We start from the raw sequence: 17536 nt of genomic DNA, 5'->3' as shown, positions 1-17536 counted from the left end.
GTTAGAATCGGAATGCGGTTGGTTTTATTCATGGATGTATTTTAAGACGGTTTTATTTTCTTGAACCATGCAAGTAAGCAAATAAAGTGTGTGAAGCAGCGCAAATGGGGAGATGTGAAGAGGTCCAGCCAAATAAATAAGATATGAACGCGTCTTACGCAGCCTGGCGGAGGAGTAAACGACGCTTTGGAGAGAAATAGATGGCAACTATGATTTAAAAATGGGAATAATAAAAAACAAACATTTTCATTTTCACTTTTACCGGGGCTGTATTACCGAGGGTCAGCGGCGCTGTGCCCGGGCTCTCGAGCACCGGAGCCGGCTTGGATCAGCGGTGCCCCATATATATCTACGGCAACAAAACTTCACTGGTGAGACAAACGTGTGACGGTCAGGAAGACGTTTTGGCAGGGGGGAAACTGATCAGAAAATGTAACGGAACATTGTAGAAATGTAGTGGAGTAGAAAGTATAGATAATTGCTGCAAAGTGTAACAAAGTAAAAGTCAAAAGTAGGCTGCACTATTGAGTCTAGGCGTCCTTAAGTAAAGTACAGATAGGCCTACGTGAAAAATGTACTTAAGTACAGTTACGAAGAATTTGTACTTTGTTACATTCTACCACTGCATTTTGGCCATGTAAATAGCGATCAATCACCAAATAACGCAGGATTTAATCAGTTTAATTCCTGATGTAAATTGCAGTGTTAGTGTTTTTTTCAACAAATGATCAGAAATACATTACAGTACAATACTATCATTGTAAACGACTGTAGAATTAAATAAATTGCAGTAACCAATCATTTGGAGCAAATTGTCATCACTCAGAGTGCTTTTCAGTGTTCGTAGATTTTGTTCTTAGCTAAGAACAAATCCAAGTTAAGAAAACATTAGTGAATGCCAGAATCTTCGTAAAGTGCGTAAGAAGGGTTTAAGAACACATTTCTTCGTAAGAACGGTTGGTGAATGAGGCCCATAGTGCTGGACTCAGTCAAGACCAACTAGAATATTTCGCCAGTCCAAGACGAGCCCGAGACAACAGAAAAGCATTTTAAGTCTTCCTTTAGTGCTTCGCTTTTTCATAAACTATATACTGTAACTAGTCCACGACATTCACTTCACATGCCCTTGGGTATGCTCTACATTGTGCCCTCCTTACCCCTGAGTGGAGCTTTAATCAGAGGTAAAAATACTGTGAGGACTGAGAAAGTTGTTTTTGACCACTTTTGGCCACTTTTTTTAGGAAGAAAAAAAAAAAACCTGGCATCTTCACCTGTTTTTTCTCTTTGCTGCTGAATCTCCTGTGGTTCTGAGTAGCTCCTTCAATGTCATGCATATCCTGGGGCAAGAGTCTAAATTCATGCTACTGGCTCTATGAGTACTTAGGCACAGCGGTGCTTCAGAGCTCAATGCTAAAGTCAGCATGCCAACATGTTCACAATGACAATGCTAAAATGCTTATGCTATGCAAGTATCGTGTTTATTATCACCATCTTGGTTTAGCATGTTATCATGTTGACATTTGCTAATTAGCAGAAAACAGAAAGTGCAGCTGAGGATAATGGGAATGTCCTTATTTTTTAGCATGTATTTGGCTTAGGACTAAATGAAATCAGTACCTGATGAAAAGTCAGGGGATCACCAAAACTATTGCATTTATTTATTTATTGCATCCTGAGGGAGACATTAATTTGTGTAACAAATTCAAGGCAATCCACCCAATAATTGTTGAGACATTTACTAAAAAAATTCAAATGTGAACCTCACAGTGGTGCCAGAGGAAATGCCAGTGGGATTCATCCTCTGGAGACCTCATGGCAATCCATCCTGTAGTTGCTGAGATATTTCAGTTTGGACCAAAGTTGTGAACTGACCAACTGACCAAATAACCAACCAACTAACAAACCAACCAACTGACATTGCCATCCCTAGCTGCTAGCAGGGCTAAAAAAAAGCCACATTTGCACAATGGGAGACTTTACAGAGGCAGTAGATGTGTGCCATCCTCTAACATTCCTTGTATTTCAAGTGCTTTGTCATGCATGATGTATCAGACCACTAGCATGAAATATGCATGACAGCAATGTGTTATTCCATGTCATTGAACACAGCTTATTACATCACTTGTCATCTCCTATTGACAATCCTTCTTTGTCTGCAGAGGTGACTTCAAAGAGAAAGCAGACAACTTAAGTCATAAACACTGCTATTGTACAGTCTGATCACGTCCTGCGCTCAGATGCCGTGTGTATGTCTGTGTGTGTGTGTGTGTGTGTGTGTGTGTGTGTGTTTGTTTGTGTGTTTGTGTGTGGTGGTTTTACGAATCACAAGGAAAAGGAAGAGATGACCAACCAAGACCCCCCTTTCTCCCTCTCCTCCCAGTTTCATTACACTCAAAGGGCAGAACGGTCATCATAATGAAGCTGATAGGAGAGCAATCTCTAAGCCCCCCGTACTGCACTGCAGAGTCCAAAAACAGCAGTTAAGACCTTGATACTATCTACTGTATGCCACTATGAAATAGATGTAGCACCCTGTAATTCAGCATAGCTGGATTATGCTTATACGTGCATTGACAAACATCGTCTCCCACCCTCACCTCACTATTTGTTGTACAAAATAAACACACGTCTGGTGCTAGAGAGGACAGAGGGGGGGTGGGTGCATGATGTGTCCTAAAATTAGATCAGTGAAGGACTGAACACCATACTAATCCTGCGAGCACAGTCACCTGCACACTCACTACATTCCTGCATGCATGCCAACAAAAAAGAAAAGAAAGGCAGAAATCAGGGGAAATAGGAAGAAAAAAATCATTCAACAGAGCTCGGAGCACTAACATCGAGCAAATCCAATATCTCTCTTATCTCTCAATCCCCTCTCCCACTCATCCACAACACAACCTGCTCAGGGTGATTTGAACATGAGGGGAATGCGAGCATGCCCTCTCCTCTTTTGTCATGTTGTCTGTGGGAAACGTATAGATTGCCTGCTTGCATTTCTGTATGGCATGAAAGGCCTGGTTGCTCTATCTTTATGCTCATGTGATTTTCTGTGACTGAGATTTTAGTTCTTGATTTGTGGATATTCAGGTCACGCCTTCAATTTTTTTTGCTCATGCACACAGTTGTAGAGATGGAAATACCTAATGTAGCACAATTTCGGATTGACCTCATCCTCTTTGGCTCTTCACATTCCTGACAGCAGCCGGCTGAGTTTTTGCCTCAGCACTTTGATAGATTCAAGACAAGCCACTGAGGCATAGGGTCAAGTCCTTGCAGTTTAGAGGGATGTGACTAGAAAACGTGATTATGCACCGTGCAAGTTCAGCTCTGTGCATACGTATTATACGAGGGGCTTAGAAATCAATAGCATATTGTTATCAAGACAGTCATAAGCTTGGCGGAGTAGGAAGGGTCAATATAAGGCCAGTTGCATGTGATTAAAGCTTGTAAATCAATAATTGTCTCAACTTTTCAATTTATTTTGCCCGGGCATGAATCAACGCAGTCTATGTATGTGTTTCAACTTGCACAATAGTAAGAAAACTGAGAATGAATAATGAATGCTGTGACATGTTCTGTTCTCCGCTGCTTTGAACTAATGAAGCTTGATAAAGTACTATACAAAGCAGCCGCCCCATTTGTGCTGTTATCACCCCATTATTGCTGGAAGTGGAGGACTGTAGAAGTTTGCATTTGACTCATGAGTAAATATTGATCGATCTGCTTGTAAAAGGATACATATGCGCTATGTGTAAATATTTGTTTAGGCAATGCCAACATCTGCACGTTGAACAGCTATCAAAGGAGATAGTCTCTTGTGCAGCGGAAAAAAGAAAAAAAGCAGAGATTGCAATATTCTGTTTTGCAGCTTGTTTACACAAGTATTCCTTATTCAAAAGCAGCCACAATTGGTGCTTAAAAGCCTTTCTGTGTCTGTAGGAAGGAAACTGGGTCTGTGTTTCTCTAATACCTCCAGGTCTGGCAGTAATCTTGGCCCCAATGTCTCTCTCCCTACCTCCTGAGAACCCTCACACCATAATGTCTCTGTCACATGGAATTAAAGTCCTTCCCAGCACCACATTATGTACATAGGGAGAGCACAGAGTGATACGCTTATGCAACACTTAGCATTTTAGCCTTGTGATTGAATTATCCTTGGAGGGTGATACCCCCACATCCTTACCCTGCCTTTTAATGAGGCAGGTTTAGCTGATGTGACCAGTGGGCCTGATCTCCTCTTACCCTCTGGTGATGTGGTGGGGCGAGTGATGGGGTAGCGACCGATACAGCTCACAACAGTCGTTGTCAATGCTGATTAGAGCTGTGCTGCTCTGAGGACGGAGGTGGAAAGAGGAGAGACTGCCAGTGTGATCGCCTGCTGAGCAGCAGACAACTGCAAAACTAATTTCCTCAACTCCCACCATTTCACAGTGCATGATGGGAGATTGTATCTGATATCCTAGGGGCACCTTGTAGGGCTCTGCGTTGGCTATGTGCACCAGGGCCTTTAAGTGCTACATTCTGGTAAAGTAGACAAGACAATGAGGCTCTTTGAGGCTGTACTTACACACAGCAGTGCTTTGGTGCTTTGAGCATAGTGGTCATGCTAGCATGTACATGTTAAGCAGGTATAATGTTTACCATGTTCAGCGGCTTGGTTTAGCATGTTAGCTTACTCACATTTGCTAACTATGCTGTGTTCCATTTCATTTACTTTAGACAGAGGTCAGAGTTGGGAATGACGTCACACCTGAGTTAGTCTATATCCACAACATTCCAGTTTCGGGATTGCTCCGTTGCCGGGTTTCACTCTTTTCGGCCGGCTGTCCGTTACCTTCCGCTTTCTGTGTGTTGGAATTTTAAACTCTATTTTGCAGCAGCACCGGTGCTTAGCGCTTCCCATGACGATTGTGAGTGGTTTAAAGAAATCCCAATAAACCATAGCACGTTTTTCTCCCATCCCGGAATGTTGTGTGGACTAGCCAGACCCTCCTCCGCAGCGCTGTGGAGGAAGGTCTGGCAAAGTGAGACTACACCTGAGTTGACTGCTTTCCAGTACAACAAGTCGGAAAACTATTATATTTAACTGGGTGGTGGAAGTATGGTTTGCTCTAGCTGGGTTAGCCCCGGTTAGCAATACCAGTTGATAACAACGCATTATTTAGTAATTACGTGTACAAACACTGTAGCAGCATATCCACAGATAGAAGGACAATACTGTGTGTGTACGACTGATTTAATGAGACACAAATAAGACAGAAGTGCTGGTAAACAGTAGGCTATATTACTAGCTGTTGATGCTCAGAGCAGCCATCTTGGATTTTGAGGTCAGGGTTTTCCCACTTTTTGAGTGGGAAATCCAACTTCATGGAGGTGTTCCAGTTAAAATTTCCAACTGAGAACTCGGAAATTCCGACTTCCCAGTTCAATTGGAACCAGCACCCCTGACTACACATACTGTAGACACTTGATGCACATGTTAAGGACTGAACCATGAAACTGGAGTACTATTACACACTCAAGTAAACTCAGCACAAATTGGCAAAATGTCTGTCAATTGTCCCCCTTACGCTAATTTTGACATTGAATATGGAATAAAAGAACAATCTGTGTTCCTCCCTACCTACCTGCGTATTTCTTGACTTTGGCTACATGCACCCCAAACGTGCAATAAAAGATAAGGGGATCAATCAGTCACAGACTGAACAGAGCAGCATTGCCATCCCTAGAGCCACGCAGTTATCATGCCTGGCTGGAACGTCCTCCATACTGAGAGCTACATGAAACAGTATAAATCCTAATCATGAGACTTAAATTTGAGTGATTATCTCCCAGTACAGCTGCGCAGCTGAAGAAATTAGATGTAATGTATTTAATTATTTCCCTACACTTGAATGGAAAATAAAGCTTAACATTCAGTAAACCAGAGTTAGTGTCTCGCCAAACGCATGGCCATCCATCTAAGGATTAAGTAGTTACCCTCCCTGCAATCAAGGGCACACAAGCTACTAATTAGGACGGCATATGAGTTATAAAGGGTTTATGAAGGATAGCCTGCCATAGTATATTTGTGTTTGTTTGTGTGTGTACGTGAGCGTGTGTTTGTGTCTGTGTGTTGTACTCGTCCTGCTAATGCACTGAAAGCCTGTGGGCGCTAGCCAGCCCGGCCACGTGCTCATCAGTAAAATGGCACAGAGAATGAATAAGCCTTGATTGACCAGATATCCTTCATTACACATGTGCTTACAAATCCATCCACTCTCCTTGGAGCCATTCTTAGAGGCACAAGCTTGTGACAGCCAGCAAAGCATTGTGCAGGGACATACACATCCCAGACAGGAAACAGCTTTTAGATGAGCCATTTGAATATTTTCTCACACATGGAAAGATCCTCTGTTGTCAGATTGTATTTGAATACACTTGGTCAGAGAATAGATAATAAAGGAGAGTGGTCAGTCCGTAGCACCATCGTTTTGATCACTGGGGCAGAAGAGATTTGCCTAAATTCAAATGTCAAGATTACAGTTACTGGAACATATGCTGTATGCAATATTGAGTGCAGTTTATTAAAGGCTGAATATTTTTCCCTACAGGCACCTTTTGAAGCAGGCAAGCTGTCGCCCACGAGGACCTGAGGATGTTTCGCAAGAAGAAAAAGAAGAGGCCTGATATATCAGCGCCCAAGAACTTTGAGCACCGTGTCCACACCTCATTTGACTCCAAGCGTGGCTGCTTTGTTGGCCTGCCGACCCAATGGCAGAGCCTGATAGAGAACCTGCGCAGGCCTAAACCCATGGTGGACCCTTCCAGGATCACAGAGGTGGAGCTGAGGCCAAAGAAGGTACACCACACCATACATCCAACTCTTTATTGATCCTTTAACCTTACCTTGAACTGATCACCAATGACTAGCAGCACACCATTCAACCAGGCCCTCATTAAGCTTTCATGTGTTGCCATTGTAAAATAATCTCTAAGAGACTAATGCATAAAGATATGCAGCCTGTGGTATTGATGCAAAAGTGTCCTTCAGTGGTGCAGAGGCATCCTGCTGTCTCAGAGAATGTCATAATCCTCTGATGACCACGCAGAAGGAAGGCCTGCTCCCCTCCCCATCTTTTTGCTTTCTTATCTATCATGGGGCTGGGCTAATGACCCTGCTGTGTACACTGACTGTACAATGTTGAATACTCAGAGGGACCACAAGATGTATTACTCCATGCAGGCAATTAATAACAGTCCACGGTGCCTTCCCACAGATGTCAAGCATAAGGGATAAAAAGTGCAGGTACAGAGAAGGAAACGCCAGTTAATGATAAAGACTGCAACTCTCAGGATTTCTATGCTTCACCTAGCATATGGTCGATTCTGTTTGTGACCCTCCAGAAAAAAAATTTGAGAAAACAAACATTTCATTTATTCCCTAATGTGATTAGTGCTGTTCAATATGAGAACCATCATGTCAGCATTTAGGTCAGATTTATGTTTCTAATAGTGTCATCAAAATGAGTGTGGTGTCACCCACAATAACCTCATAATGCAAAAACAAAACATATGGATGGAAATTCAGTACATTTCAGGTTATTGCTATTAAAATAAAATATTATTCCAGCATGTTTTAGAATACAATATCTCACCAAGGCCATTATCACCTGCCATTCTTTCCTCTTGGAGAGGTGCTACTGTAGGTGAGATGTCATCTGACCTCTACCCCCAGTGCAGATGTAATGGCACCGAACCAGGGAAACAGGAGAGGCTGTTGACTGGCTGTGAACTGAACATGACTCTTCCCTGGCTGAGAGTGACTAATGAGCCAGCATACAGTTGCAACAGTATCACTATTCTGGCAAAAGATCTTAAGTTTGTCTGATCATTTTCTGTCAGGGCAGGTTTGCCTTTGCATGTCCGCTAACTATGCATGCCATCTGCAAAGTCATAGGAACAGTTATCTGTAATATCTAAATTTGGCAACATAGGAACAGTTGTTGAGGCTCTGACTTTGTAGTATGTCTCCTGATACATTTGCTTGGTATATTTCTCAGTGTATTGTCAGAATGAGCCACTGGGGAAATGATTTAAGTCGCTGTCTTTGAAGAATGACAAAGATGTCCTTTACAGATTCTCAATTCTAAATTTAACTCGCCTCTGAGCAATGATTATGTCACCCTCATTATTTCTTTTGGTCCAAAATCTTTCTATGATGTGATCATGGCAAGCGCAATGTGATAAAGATAAACGCCTCTCCTCTTTCAGACCATTGTGCGGGGGAGCATGATCGGTCACGGAGACTACATTGCAGCTATGATCAATGATATGAACCGTCTGTCTGTGACCAGTTCTAACTCTTTGAGGAAGAGCAGCCCATCAGCCAGAAAGAGGGCCCAGTCACTGGGAAGACTGGGGGAAGTGAACGAGAGAGATACTTACCAGTACGAGGACCTGACTCAGGATGATGAAGAAGACGAGGATATGGGTCAAGACCAATGGAGGGACAGGGCCAGGAACATCCACAGTGAGACCAACACCCCCTACTTGGGCATGAAGAAGAGCATCACTCTGCAGCCTAATGGGATCTTGCCAAAGGCCAAGTCCACCTATGAAGTCAGCGTCAGCTCCCTGGAGGGACCCTCACACCCGGTTCAGTCCCAGAACATCCCAGTGCTAAGTCACGGGGCTTATATGAGCGGTGAGGTGGGCAGCCCTCAGGAAAGACTTATATGGAAGAGAGATTTTCAGCAGCCCAGGGGAATGCCACCAAATCAGAGACCTATAGCTTGTTTTTACAGCCCAGCTATGGCTTTACAGCCGCCCCATGGTGATCAAGCGACAGTCGCAACGGAGCTGCGGCCCAACGTACCGATGTACATGCAACCCCAGAACAGCCCTGGGAGGCCGTTCTCCTCCTATGACCTGAAAGTAAGCCTGACATTACAGCAGTTTCTTTGCACATCTTTCTTGCCATTGAGTGCACTGGTAATACATTATTCATAGAATACACAATATATGCATATTTCTGCTAACAGTATGTACATCATAGTCCACTGTTTTTGCATGAGCTCTGAATCAATTTTTTGTCAAGAAATAATTGTTATGCTTAGGGTGTGGAAACTTTAGCGAGGCAGCATATTGATTGGATTTACACTAAAGGTGATTAAACCTCTGGGGTTGACTATTTTTTTTAATTCTAGAGTTGATTATGAAATGTGGGTTTAAAGTGCCAGTGGGGTTGTAAAAGTTGAGAGATGGTGTGTTTGGCAAGATCTCAGCGGGACACTTGGGTCCTTATAGCAACATCTTTACATGGGTCGTATCAGGTGAAGTGGATGCAGAGTGAAAGGGATGGACTTGATTTACATTCACTTTTAAAGCAGATCTTGAACCCCAGGCAGGCAGCCAACTCTCTTTCAGCTCCTTTCCTTAATGTTCCCCACCCTTTTCTCTTTTATCATGCAGGCAGAGTCGGCAGTGAGGTACCACTCCAGCTTCCTGCCCACTGGCAACAGCAGTCCTCTTGTGGGCGGCATCAGACCCCAGCGAACTGTGCGCTCCTCAGCTAGCTATACGCTGGGCCTGTCTCCTAACATGGGGCTGAGGCCCAATGGGCCTGATCCCTTTCTCAGGCACTCTGGATGCCCCAATCCTCCCTACCCCCGGCAAGACAGCCCTTCCCAGCCTCGACCCTCCCCTACAGGCTCACTAGCCACCAGTCCTCCAGGCACCTGCTCCCCTGCTTTCAGGCCCCCACAACATCCTTCACCCAGACCACCACCAGACCCACCCAAGGTGACCCATGAACAGTTTAAGGCGGCCCTGCAGATGGTGGTAGACAAGGGCGATCCACGGTCTTACCTGGAGAACTTTGTGAAGATTGGGGAGGGCTCGACGGGGGTGGTGTGTATTGCTACAGAGAAGCACAGCGGCAGGCAGGTGGCCGTGAAGATGATGGACTTGCGGCGGCAGCAGAGGAGGGAGTTACTATTTAATGAGGTACAATATCCAACTAGGTACAAAGTGATTCTCACAAACAAACACAAACCAATGCATTTAAGGTTACATGCTTGCTATTCTTTGTGGTCTGGCATTTAAAGGATTAAAGGTTTATTTCAACCTGGCGTTTGTCCCATAAATGTGGCTTTAACGGTCGTGCTAACTTTGCTCTCTCCATAATTTTAAACACTTGTCTCCACCTGAAGAATCCATTATGGCTCGCTTCCCCAAATCTCTACAACAGAGGTGGCAAGTACCAAGCTAGCATGGCCCATAGAGCCATTATAGCCACATTTATGGGAAATACGCCAAGTTGCAATAAACCGGACTTTTCCTTTAATGCTTACTTAAAGGGGTACTCCGATGATTTTACACATGGAGTTCAGTTTGCTTGTCATTGGGAGAACTACTCAGCCTGTAATAACAGTTGTATAATGTATTCTGTGGCTCTGGAGGGAGCTTTCCAAAGTTTGAGAAAATAACTCCTGATGATGTCATCAGGGTTATCTTGAATTTGACTTGGAGACGTTAAAAGACGTGGGTGTTTACAAGACGAGACCTCTGATGATAGACACTATTTAGTTGGATAGTTATAGCCTGATCCATACTAAAGAGTAAAAGTCAGGATATCTTGGACTTACACTAAATTGTTTGAGTACCCCTTTAACATTGGAGAACCAAAATGTGGCCACTCATGGGTCATGTCTGTGGAAAATTATCATTTTAATAAGATTAAAAAGATTTTGATTCTAACTTGAATGCTTTGTTTGGCAGGTGGTTATCATGAGGGACTATCAGCACAGAAATGTGGTGGAGATGTTTAAGTCAGCCCTGGTGGAGGAGGAGCTGTGGGTTATCATGGAATACCTGCAGGGTGGAGCACTGACTAACATTGTGTCTGAAACCAGGTATGAGCACCACTGAGATATAATATTGGCCCTTCTCAAGAAAGCTGCATTGGCGCTTTTCTGTTTGGTTATGATATCATCTTTAAGAACTAAATCAACCACAAGGGGGTAGTGTGGTATTGACTGCTGAGGGATCTGTGTTGATACCAGCAGCATATAGACTCACAAAGACTGTCATTCAGCCCTCTCTCTCTCACTCAAAGCCTGCTGCTTTTTTCTGGGGAAAAGTAATAATTCAATAACATAATTGAATATGTGCATGTTTAGATGACATGTGGATAGTCAATTTTGGTTGAGAATTTGATTTCCTGATGCTGTCCTGTTGTCCAGCAGCGCATACATCAAAAATAAGGAAAACATATCGACCAGCAGAAGGGAGTTGAATTTTGTCGGGGCGTTTAGATCTGCGTTTACATCTGTCAATGTATTGTATATTATTAACAGATGGTTGGCTCGATCTCCATAGGGTGACATCAGGGTTAGATCACTTGACTCAAAGCGTTGAAAAAATTATTCTCTCAAGCCAGATGACATATCAAATGAGCCAACTGTCACAGCCACTGTTTGTCAAACACTAAGATGATCAGTATATTGGCAGAGCAATCAAGAATAAGGGTCCTTTTTTGTCTTCTGTTTTTCCTGGCTGCAGTCTAAATCTCTTAGGGTGACTTATAAAAGTCTCCCTAAATTAAAAAAACCTAGTAACTGCCTAAATTAATGCAGGAAGTTTTTTTCCTAATATATATGTGTCTTTTGAATATGATAAGAACCATGTGTGGGAGAATATAGCACTTTGTTAGGTAACTCTACCTTTGTTTTCAGTGGGCACATGACCTTAGCCTGGTCCTACCAGACTCTCGTACATTTCATTTGTACAGAGAGTCTGGCCACTCTCCATTGACACTATTGGATCTGCCCAGAGCCACTGTGGATCTGCCATAACCAATCGCTAACATTTGGTCGTGACGTCGGCTTAGCATTGCTAGCGTTCGCCTTAGCTAACTCCTTCACCACTAACGGAGCGAGCTGGAACATCAAACTTTTCCCGAACCCCAAAGGGAGGAGGGCCACAACATCATGGCCACCAACAAAACTCAGCAAAGATTGTTCTTGCTGGGGCTTTAACTTCTTGATATTTGGCAGCGTTGCCACAACGGACTGAATGGCTTCGCTCGCATCTTTCTCTGCCGCCATTACAGAACTACAACTCAAACTAGCGCACAACCGCAACGTCATCGTTCTCAGCCACGCCCTCTGTTCCCTCTGTTCGCTGATTGGACCGGTAAAGATTTGGCAGGAGAAAACCAAGGGGGTAAGCTTCGCTTCAGAACTCGAGCCATCATGGCGCCATTTTGTTGCTAACTGGCCATCACCTCCGGTTAGCATTCCGCTGACCATTTTTTTTTTTACGTCACTTGACTGCAAATAACTTTACATCTGAAGCGTTTAAAGACTCTATTTGTCCGTTGTTTAGTTCCAAAGAAACACGACAATGTATAAAAGGCTCCATTACCTTGTACCTCACGTTATGGCTCCGTAGCAGACGTTTTTGTAAAAATAAGCTAACGATTGTGTCATAACCAAGTGACTTACTGTCGCATAGTAGAGGAATTACCGTATAGTACAGGAGAAGCTCATGAGGCAGTTTCGACTTACATGAGATGTTTAGGTTTAATTACTAATGTTAACTAGCATGTTAGTGATCAATAATTAGCCTGTGCCCATGTTATCTCCTTACATACACCTACAGTCTCCATATCTGTAAGATTGGGAATGATTGAGATTTCTCTTGGCACAGCTACCAGAAGACTTACAACTTTTAGACACGTTGCTCACGTCACATTCTCTCAGTTGGAGGCTGCGCAGTAAAGCTGGCCATCACCGGAAAAGTGCTTCTAATAGCCTTCACTGGTCTCCGTCCAGAGCAACGGGGTCTATTGGTCCATTATATACTGTCTATGGAGAAAACCCAAGAATATACCGCAAACCCAGATGGTTTAATGAAGGAAAATGAAAATTGAGCGGAAGTACGTAGGAGGGCGGAGCCAGGCTAGCATGACCTTGCTTGTTGTTTGAAAATGGCCTTATGTCTTTATGTTGCACTTGTAAAATATCAAAGTTACATTAACATTGTGGAGGAATGAACATGTTTTGTTGGTCATGCTGCTGTGTAGGAGTTATTGTTTTGAACCTTCCACTCGTTATTGTTGCCTTGGAATAATTACTTCTGACATAACCAGATATTTTATAAATACTTTAAAAACACAAAACAACTAAATGGGGATAGGTAATACATCTGATTTCATATACTGCTTTAGTAAAAATAATATTTTTTCAGGGCTCTGCCTCTCACCTGAGACCATTGTCGACGCATATGCAGGACGCAAAAAACAATAATTTGTTGCACTAGTCGGGACATCTTACCGTGCCAACGTTACAATAAAGGTATCCTAAATGCCATGTATATAAATTTGCTGTCAGCTTACAAATTGAATGCGCGTTTTGTGTAGATTTGGACTTTGATACGTTTTATTCCACTTTGTTTAAACGGCGAAGTTCACCTCGTTCACCTGTTTGGAGCTGACTGGTGAATGGGACGCTTGTTTAGGCCTTGCTGGATACACCGTGACTCTGTTTGTGAATCTACTGATCGCTGTGGATGACTTGTTTTCATGTCATTGGATTACGGCAAAATACTGATCTTTTTTCTTAACGTGTCTTAACGTTTTATGGTGCGATTGCGCTTGGTTTCTGCGTTTGGAGAGGCATCTCAACAGACTGGAGGTCCAACACTGATTGTTCACTGTTAACCTACATGTTAGTTGAATTTAAGTGTCGGGGCATTCTGCCACCGTCTGTCTATTGTGCTCCAGCACAGCCGTGCCCACGGGCGTCAGTTTGGTTTGAAATGTGCTGGGGACAGAGACGCATTCGGAGGTACATTTCCATAAGTGCTGGGTACAATGACGCATACATTTTTTTCTCTTTCGCGCAGGTCAGGTTTAATGTACGTAAACAATGACCAATGATTACCAAATTTCTCTCTAATATTGCTCCTCATAACCACGGAAAACTGTCAAAAAATAGAACCCAAAGTCCAATTATTATGGACGTTATCTGACATTTAGCGTTTCTGCTTCACATTTTCAGCAGGGCAGCGGAGCAGCTGTTGGTTGACTCCCAACGGTTCTCATGGGCTTTATAAGTCCTAACATGAAAGAGCTTAACGTGGTTTAATATACCTAAACAACGATCAATCATCACCACATTTCTGGTTAGATTTTTTGACAGTTTTCAGTGGTTATGAGGAGCAATATGAGAGAAATTTGGTAACCATTGTTTAGGTACAAGCTTTTTCCTCGCCATAGCCTGTTAAGTTCTTTTGACAGGCATAAGTGTTCATTTGAAGATATGGCCATGATACATTTGGTGAAAGTTGTTGATGTACATTAAACCACGTTAAGCTTTTTCACGTTAAGCAGAACAGGCAGCGTTGTGAACAGAGAAGCGTACAGCCTGCGCAGCAGCAGAGCGGCTGTGTCTGTGTTGTGGATTTTTTGCATCTGTTGCTCAAGAATTATATGCTACTTCTTTTTTTAACTAAATTGAGCTCGAGGTTTTAAATTGTTACAATGTAAATTCAAATCTGCTTGAAAAAATAAACCTATGTTTATTTAGCATGTTTGTTTTGTCCATATGTGATCGTGCTGTGTTCCCCAGGTCTCAGTTGCTACAATGAGTTGTTTTTTTTTTTTGCCCCCCTGGCTCAAATGTCAAACTCCACCTATGATTTACCGTTACTCATAATGGAAGTGTGAAATTTTAATGTAAATTTGTGTGTGTGTTTGTGTGCGTGTTATCCTGCAGGCTGAGCGAAGAGCAGATTGCTACAGTGTGTGAAGCTGTTCTGCAAGCCCTGGCCTATCTACATTCGCAGGGAGTCATCCACAGAGACATCAAGAGTGACTCTATACTACTCACATTAGATGGAAGGGTATGATTTGTTATTACTCTTTCGGGTTTTCTTTTTGGGTTTTTTTCCTGTCTTTCGCTATCTCGATAGTAAGGTCTTTTTCTTGTTCCCCACAGGTAAAGCTTTCAGACTTTGGCTTCTGTGCTCAGATCAGCAAGGACATCCCTAAGAGGAAATCTTTAGTGGGGACACCCTATTGGATGGCTCCTGAGGTCATCTCCAAATCACCATATGGCACTGAGGTGAGGAGGCACACGTTCAAATGCACTCACGCTGAATAACAGTGGTGATCTCTCTCACGTAGCGTAAATGCCGACAGTGGCAATCTGTGCTGTAACACCTGTTACATAATTTAAAACTAAATATTAACTAATATTTAAACATGTGATTTTGCACCAGGTGGACGTTTGGTCAATGGGTATCATGGTGGTGGAGATGGTGGATGGAGAGCCCCCGTACTTCAGCGAAACCCCTGTAGCAGCTATGAAGAGACTGAGGGATGAGCTGGCTCCTACTGTCCGAAATGTCAGCCAGGTACAAGAACACTCACAACCTATTCTGTCTTTAAATAAGCTGCGCGTATAATTTTTATTCATGCTAGTGGCATGGCACTATGGGATGGCAATCTCTGTCTGTCAGTCCATCACTTTGGTCCAGACTGAGTGGATGGACATGAAATTTCATACAGAAAGTCATGTCACTCTCTGGATGAATTGTAATAACTTTGATCATCCCCTGAGTATTCCTTTAGTGCCATCATCAGGTCAAACCTTTGTCAAATACTATGTTTATGACTAAATACCTGCAAAGATGACATTCCCATCATCCTCAGCTGTACTTAGTGTTTAATGCTAATAAGTAAATGCTGGCATGCTAATACACCAAACTTAGACTGCGAACATGGTAAACATCATACCCGCGAAACATTGATACAACATTATCAACAACAATATTTGATACAACCCTCACATTTTCATTGTGGGCATGTTAGTATATTGACGTTGGCATTTAGCTCAAAGCACCACTGTATCACAGAGCCACTAGCATGGCTGTAGACGTTTGTTAATTTTCATAATTATTATTATGAATTGTAAAGAATAACTAGAGCATCATTACTCTCTGGTCCAGATCTCCCCAGTTCTAAAAGACTTCCTGGACCGTATGCTGACTCGGGACCCCCTTGAGCGGGCCAGCGCCACTGACCTGCTGGAGCACCCCTTCCTGCTGCAGAGCGGCTCACCTCAGTGCCTGGTCCCTCTGGTGGAGCAGTACCGCAAGCGCATGTCTCGTTGTTGACCCTGTGGGTCTCCCGCTCCCCAACACCCACCTTCAGTCTGACCTGTCCAGGTGAGGACCAGCACCGAGGTCCAACTGCTCTAGCACCTAAGCCAACTGGAGATCAGCTCCAGAGAAGCAGACCCAGACAGCATGTTGCTGCCAGAGTGATGGTGGCAGGACGGAAAGTTTGGCTCACAGACACCGCATGGTCTCAGGCATGAGAGAAGCACTTTAGGAGTGAGTTAAAGGCAGCATGCAATTCTTCACCTCTCGACTCGGCTCAATCTGAATATTGATTGGCTTCCTGTAACATTCAGTGGGATTCAACACAACATGGTGCATATCAACTGATAGCAAAAATCAATATTCCACGTAACTAAATGTAATGAACATATGCTACTCTAAAGATCCTTTATAGTGTTCATAGTGGGCATTATTGCTAGCAGTGTAAAGCTTATAAAGCTGGTGTTAGGCTTAAACCACAGTAGCTCATTGTGACATTGTTAAGGAAGTATAAAGTTACCTCTGCACACTCACACTCTCTGTTGTGGAAACTAGACAACAACCTGGTCAGTACACTTCACAAAAACTGACAGTAGACTCTTTGCATGGCCAAATGGAGGCACACCTGGCCTGATGTGAATGCTTGAATATGAACCAAACTGGGAAGTGAAAGACAATTCTCCTTTGTTAGAATAATAAATGGGTAGATGAAAGCCCAGCTGCTACTATTGGGCTATTGGAAAATTTACCAGTACCGTATTCCTCTTTTTCATATTTATTCTTTATTTACAAAAGGTGTTGTGGGTTGTTTGTATGATGTGAAGTTGCAAATAAGGTTTCATTATTATGTATGGAATTGAAACAGAGCAGCAGATAAATAAATAATGTAAATGTAAATACAGAATATCAGGTCCTTGTCCCTGCTACTGCAGTCAATTATATATGATAAATTCAAATTTTTACTTTTCTTTACTGAAATGTGAGTGTATAGTTGTATGTATGTGTGCATGTGTGTATGAGCACATGGGCACATGGATGTGTGTGAGTTGACATCTCAGTGTTTGCTTCTGATACAACCCTCTTTGTATTGTGACAGACTTTTTAAAAGGTGTGGGTGTTGCTCCTCCAGAAGTTGTGTATGACTGTATTTGCATTTGTTTGCCTAGATAAAGCACACAGGCCTGGCATGTGATGCTGCAGGACGTCCACCTGCTGAGAAACACTTTGCACATAGTCTTTGTATTCTGACACGGATACATGTTCACGTGTTTCATGTATTTCTATCTCTGTCTTGATCATTCATGAAAAAGAGAATTACACATTTTAATTTTGTATAAATCAATAAATGATGCATATTGAATCAGAATTCATTTAGTTCTGCATT

At 42.9% G+C, this 17536-nt stretch overlaps 1 protein-coding gene across 2 annotated transcripts; it reads left to right on the top strand.

The window, feature by feature from the left end:
- Positions 1 to 336: 336 nt before the first annotated feature.
- Positions 337 to 17343, top strand: pak6 (p21 (RAC1) activated kinase 6). 2 transcript variants are annotated; one of them, XM_028566298.1, is made up of 9 exons: positions 337 to 371; positions 6597 to 6844; positions 8257 to 8919; positions 9457 to 9990; positions 10765 to 10898; positions 14766 to 14892; positions 14988 to 15113; positions 15271 to 15405; positions 16000 to 17343. In XM_028566298.1, exons 2-9 carry the CDS (start codon positions 6641 to 6643, stop codon positions 16165 to 16167), a joined length of 2091 nt encoding a protein of 696 aa, XP_028422099.1. In that variant the 5' UTR covers positions 337 to 371; positions 6597 to 6640; the 3' UTR covers positions 16168 to 17343. The 2 variants fall into 2 exon arrangements, with proteins under 2 accessions (XP_028422099.1, XP_028422100.1); XM_028566299.1 differs by lacking the exon at positions 337 to 371 and adding an exon at positions 4456 to 4527.
- The last annotated feature ends 193 nt before the right edge of the window (positions 17344 to 17536 follow it).

The sequence above is a fragment of the Perca flavescens genome, chromosome 20, assembly GCF_004354835.1.
Source record: "Perca flavescens isolate YP-PL-M2 chromosome 20, PFLA_1.0, whole genome shotgun sequence".
NCBI classification, from domain to species: domain Eukaryota; kingdom Metazoa; phylum Chordata; class Actinopteri; order Perciformes; family Percidae; genus Perca; species Perca flavescens.
This window is presented reverse-complemented; position numbering and strand designations above follow the sequence as displayed.

Bases quoted from the DNA above. Each gene is read 5' to 3' on its own strand.
- pak6 (XM_028566298.1), top strand. From the start codon at position 6,641: ATGTTTCGCAAGAAGAAAAAGAAGAGGCCTGATATATCAGCGCCCAAG. The intron at 6,845-8,256 runs GTACACCACACC...CTCCTCTTTCAG, and splicing joins TGGAGCTGAGGCCAAAGAAG to ACCATTGTGCGGGGGAGCAT. The intron at 8,920-9,456 runs GTAAGCCTGACA...TTTATCATGCAG, and splicing joins TCTCCTCCTATGACCTGAAA to GCAGAGTCGGCAGTGAGGTA.